At 48.6% G+C, this 5,563-nt stretch overlaps 1 protein-coding gene across 1 annotated transcript; it reads right to left on the bottom strand.

Moving 5' to 3' along the window:
• Positions 1-3,604: 3,604 nt before the first annotated feature.
• On the bottom strand, positions 3,605-4,950 carry EAH_00047520 (hypothetical protein, conserved; the record flags this gene model as incomplete). The annotated part of the gene is made up of 3 exons (XM_013391464.1): positions 3,605-3,961; positions 4,205-4,354; positions 4,567-4,950. 3 exons carry the CDS (start codon positions 4,948-4,950, stop codon positions 3,605-3,607), a joined length of 891 nt encoding a protein of 296 aa, XP_013246918.1.
• Between the last annotated feature and the right edge of the window lie 613 nt (positions 4,951-5,563).

The raw sequence follows: 5,563 nt of genomic DNA, 5'->3' as shown, positions 1-5,563 counted from the left end.
TTGACTCAGACCAGTATACGCACCCTAAACCCTAAACCCTAAACCCCAAGATTTATCAGAACGCATTCGGTACTAAAGACGCAGCTGGCTTCTTTGTTGCTTGCAACATTACAGTTTATTATCTAATATATATAATATAATATTCTTATCTTATATATGAGACATTTCACATTTTAAGTTGGCTGCATGCATTGCATGCATGCAGATGCATGTGCATCAAATGATATTGCCGCTGTGACTAGCTAGCTAGCACTGGCTAGCTAGCTAGCCCTAGCTTTCATTAGCTAGCCCTAGCTAGCAAATGACAGCTAGCCGGGTTGCAGGCCAGCTAGCTAACTAGCTAGCTAGCCATATTAAAACTGACAGTTGTCCTTGCCAGCCAGTTAGGTACAGCTACAACTAGCTGTAGCTGGCTAGGCAGCTAGCTACAGCTAGTTACAGCTAGCTGTAGCTAGCTATAGCTAGCTGTAACTAGCTAGACGGAGACGAAGCAGGAGCCCCACATTCCTCTGGAGCTCCTCGCTTTGTTGAAGACGAAGACAATGGCTGGTAGTTTGCGAAGTTCATCTAAGCCGGTGGCGTCCTCCGGCACAGACCCCAATACACCCGAGCAAACAAACCCTCGAGGTACAGGCAAACCCGTGTGCGGGTGCGGCACCGTGGAGCCCCCGCTGCTGCTGCTGCTGCTGCTGCTGCTGCTGTTGCTGCTGCTGCTGGTGCTGTTGTGGGCTGCGGCAAGTGCAGCAGAATATGGCGTTCCCGCTGCTGCTGATGTTGCTGCTGCAGTTGCACTCTCAGCTGCTGCTGCAGCAGACTCCAAGAGGCTCTCCACCTCAGTGCGGGAGAGGGGCTTGTGAGCAGAGGCCTGAATAGAGCAGCAGCAGCAGCAGCAGCAGCAGCAAGAAAAGCAATAAAAACAACGGGCTTAAAGCAGGCAGAGCAGCAAGCTGAAAAGAAAAGGAGAGACGGAAGACACAAACGAGACAAACGCAAACGAACAACCCTAAACCCTAAACCCTAAACCCTAAAACCCAAAGAGGAGGCACTGAAAGAAAACAACGAAACGCACAAAGCAACGCCAAACCATCAACACATCAGACATTCGGCACCGTAAGTGCATGCATGCAGAGTTTGCGGGGCCCCAGTACCCTCTTAGGGGCCCCCAGGGGCCCCCAGTACCCTCTTAAAGGCCACCACTACCCTTGTGGGGGCCCCCAGAGGGCCCCAGTACCCTTTTAGGGGGCCCAAGGGGGCCCCCTTTTGGGGGCCCCATGGGGCCCCCCGAGGCCCTGGGGAAACCTCTGTAAGGATTTCCATTAACCCGGCTCTTAGGGTTTAGGGTTTAGGGTTTAGGGTTTAGGGTTTGTGTACTGCTTCTGTCAAGGTCCAGTTGGGGCCCGCTGAGGCGTCGATTGTGTAGAGGAAGGAATCCTTAAATACCTATACACCCCAAATGCATGCACCCCACATGCATACACCCCAAATGCATGCACCCCACAAGCATGCACCCCACATGCATACACCCCAAATGCATACACCCCAAATGCATGCACCCCACATGCATACACCCCAAATGCATACACCGCAAATAGACCTATTTAAATGGCTACTGGTTCATATATGTAGGGATGTTCGCATGCATTAATAAATATCTAAATGCATATATATATATATATGTTACACAGCAACAGCAGCAGCAGCAGCAGCAGCAACAGCAGCAGCAATGTATTACTGTTTTTCCGAGTATATTAAGTTGAAAGTCTCGCGGGTGCAGCACTGGCTGAAGGAATTGAGGAGCTATCCCTGGCTGCAGCAGCAGCAGCAACTCGAAAGAACTAGCTGTCTCCTTCCAAGCATAGTTAGAGGAGACACCCTCTAGACGCGGACCAAACTCAAACCCTGCTGCATTTATTGTCTCCTTCTCTTTTGCTTCTGCATAACCCCGAGAGTACTTCTTTTCGTAGCCTCCATCACTGTACAAGTCTTCTAAATACTCTGCATGCACACATCCATGCATGCAGCAGCAGCAATAGCAGTATTAACAGTCATAACAGCTGCAGCAAACGCAAACACCAGCATCAGCAGAAGCAGAGAGCAGCATCAGCAGCAACAGCAGAAAGAAAAAAGAAGAAGCAGCAGCAGCAGCAGCAGCAGCAAGAGCAGAAAGCTCTGTCTCTTCTGTTGGTAGTTGCTGCTGCAGGCGCTGTTCCGCAATTCATACATAAACCCTACTCCAACTAGCTAGCTAGCTACCTATCTAGCTAGATAGATGGTTCGCTAGTTCGCTAGTTCGCTGGCTAGCTAGCTAGCTAGCTAGCTAGCCAGGGAGTTAAGTGCAGGTTGGAAGTGTAAAGAGGCAATCAGCGCAGCAAGAAAAAGCATTGAATGGGTTATCTACATTTCAATAAATTAATAAACAAATAAATAAATAAGAAAATAAATATCTATATAGATATAGACAGCAATTAGGGGGTTGTTGCTTGGGGTGTATAGGCACCTGCTTGCTGCTGCCGATGTGCTGCAGTCATATTTGCTTCAATATCATCCCAGTAAGGACTCAGAGGATTGCTAGCCATCTCATCCTGCAGCAAGGGTTTGCGCACCACAAAAGGGTTTAGGGTTTAGGGTTTGGGTCCTATCAGTGCAGGCATCGGGGGTGCTAAGGGTTTAGGGTTTAGGGTTTAGGGTTTAGGGTTGCCGCCCCAGGTGTAAGGGTATCATGGGCGCTGAGGGTTTAGGGTATAGGGTCTTGGAGTTCAGGGTTTAGGGCTTTAGGGTTTAGGATTAGGGTTTAGGGTTTCAGTGTCTAAAGTTAGGGCTTGTCGACAGCAGTGTAGAGTTTGTGTGAGAGTTTAGGGTTTATGAGGGTTTATTAATGTTTATGAGGGTTTATTAGGGATTACTAGGGTTTATTAGGGTTTATAAGGGTTTATTAGGGTTTATTAGGGTTTATAAGGGTTTATTAGGGTTTATTAATGCTTATGAGGGTTTATTAGGGTTTATTAGGGATTATTAGGGTTTATTAGGGTTTATTAGGGTTTGCTCGGGTTTATTAGGGTTTATTAGGGTTTATTATGGTTTGATAAGGTTTATTAGGGTTTATTAGGGTTTATTAGGGATTACTAGGGTTTATTAGGGTTAATTAGGGTTTGCTCGGGTTTATTAGGGTTTATTAGGGTTTAGGGTTTGGAGCGAGGACAAGTACGTGAATTTGTTGTTTGAGGATGTCTGTCTTTTCATCAATTATTTGTTTTTGTGTTTTTTGCGTCGGCAGTTCTTCTTGAGAAAGAGATAAAGAATTTAAGTCGTGAGGAGATAGGCCCCACCACTTGCTGCTGCTGTCATAAAAGCTGCACAAAGTTATATCCAACCTATACACAAACAGCAGCAGCAGCAGCAGCAGCAGGAGCAAGGGCATCGGCAACAGAAGGTGCAGCAGCAGCAACAAACGCAGCAGCAGCAGTTACAGCAGCAGCAGTTACAGCAGCAGCACAAAAAGCAACAGAGACATCAGCAAACCGACGGGGGCTAAAATATATCTCATATATACTGCTGTTGCTGCTGCTGCTGTTGCTGCTGCTGCTGCTGCTGTTGCTGCTGCTGCTTACATAAGCCATTCCTTCCCCGTGAGTTGAAGAACGCTGGCGTCGTCGTACTGCTCCAGTTGCTGCTGCTGTTGCTGTTGCTGCTGCTGCTGCAGCAGCAGCATTTTCTGCTGCAGCAGCTTGATTTTTTCTTGGTGCTCTAAGGGAAGGCGGCCGCGTGGGTTAAGGGGGCCCCTAAGGGGCCCCTTTGATTCTGCTGCTGTCTCTGCTTCTTTTGCTGCTGCTGTCTCTTTAATAGGAAGCAGCAAAGGAGAAGTATTATCAGGGTAAAATAAAGAAGGAGACAGCAGAAATGCTGCTCTTTCATTTAGTCGCATTGTTAGCAAGGCCTCACGAACCCCAGGAGCGGCGTTCTTCTATACACACAAACCCTAAACCCTAAACCCTAAACCCTAAACCCTATAAACCATGAAAGCCCTAAAACCTAGATATCATACACCCGAGAAATCATAAACCCTAAACCCTAACCGCCAGTCAGCCTCCACGCGTTGGTGGCTTCTGTCAAGGGTTTAGGGTTTAGGGTTTATACTGACGATCGGCAATTCTACTGTTTAGGGTTTTCTAGGGTTTAGGGTTTAGGGTTTAGGGTTTATACTGACGATCGGCATTTCAAGGTACTCCACGCCCATAGATTTATTTGTAAGAAGTTTCAAACCAGAAGAAGAAAAGACAGAAAAAAGCAAAGTGCAGTTGCAGCTAATGCTGGGGGTCTCCTCGCCCTCTCCCATAGCGATAAACCGCTTCAGAAGCTGCACAAACCCTAAACCCTAAACCCTAAACCCTAGACCCCAAACCCTAGACCCTAAATCCTAGAGCCTAAACCGTAAACCGTAAACCCTAAAGTTTTTTTTAAGGGTTTAGAGTAAGAAACAGGGGCGTCAACGGTAAGTAGAGGGATTGGGGCATGGCTAGGGTTTAGGGTTTAGGGTTTTGGGGTGTATGGACAGATGAAAACCCTTACCTTTCCTTCTTGAAGAATAAGCCAGTCGGGTGGAGGGGGGGCCTTCTTAAGCAAAGGAGACTCTTCGTTTTTAGGTATTGTCTCCGCAAATGTTTGATAAGTACAAAAATTATTAGCTGTTTGCATTAGCTGCGAGGGGACCCCACATGCTGCAGCAGCAGCAGCAGCAGGAAGCATCTTTCCTGCTGCTCCTTCTGCTCCTGCAGCATCAGCAGCAGCAGCACCATCAGCAGCAAACATAGGAGGTAAATATGCAATCCTCTTTAAATAATGCTGCGCGATGCGCTGCGCAGCTATATGCGTGCTTGTAGGGGCCCCCTGGGGGCCCCTCTCTCCGCTGCAGGTGTACCCTTCCTGGTGTCTGGGGGCCCCCCTTACCCCCATAGGAAGACCTGTATAAGATAAAATATAGTTATGACTCGCTTTTCTCTTTTGAGGGCCCCTTAAAGACAAGAAACCCTTTGAAAGGGGGGCCCCCAAGCTTTGCTGCTGCCGCATGCAAAGCCCTACATGCGCATGCAGTGTTAGTAACAAAAACAAACAGAAAAAACATAAAACAAAAATATAAACATAAATATTATACCTTACAAACATCAGGGGCCTCCGGGGGCCCCCTAGGGGCCCCCTCCTTCTAATAGATCCTCTATAGGGGCCCCTGGGGGCCCCCTCTCTAGACCCTATTAGGGGGTCCCCCATGGGGACCCCTATAAACCCTCTAGGGGGCCCCCTAGGGGGCCCCTCCATATGCTGGCAAGGCCACCAGGGGGCCCCCTTCAGGTGTCTCTTTATTAATCCTTTAGGGGGGCCCCCAAGGGGGCCCCCAGTGGGGCCTCCAAGGGGGCCCCCAGGGGGGCCCCCGGGGGGCCCCCCTATGAGGCCCCTAGTTAAATAACCTTTCTGCATTGCTGCTGACGGAGTGACTTCTCCATTAGACTTGCAAAAAACCCTAAACCCTAAACCCTAAACCCTAAACCCCAAACTCTTGACCCGAAACCCT

The sequence above is a fragment of the Eimeria acervulina genome, genomic scaffold, assembly GCF_000499425.1.
Source record: "Eimeria acervulina Houghton genomic scaffold, Eah_scaff729, whole genome shotgun sequence".
NCBI classification, from domain to species: Eukaryota; Apicomplexa; class Conoidasida; order Eucoccidiorida; family Eimeriidae; genus Eimeria; species Eimeria acervulina.
The sequence above is the reverse complement of the archived record's forward strand: the minus strand, read 5'-3'. Positions and strand labels throughout refer to the sequence as shown.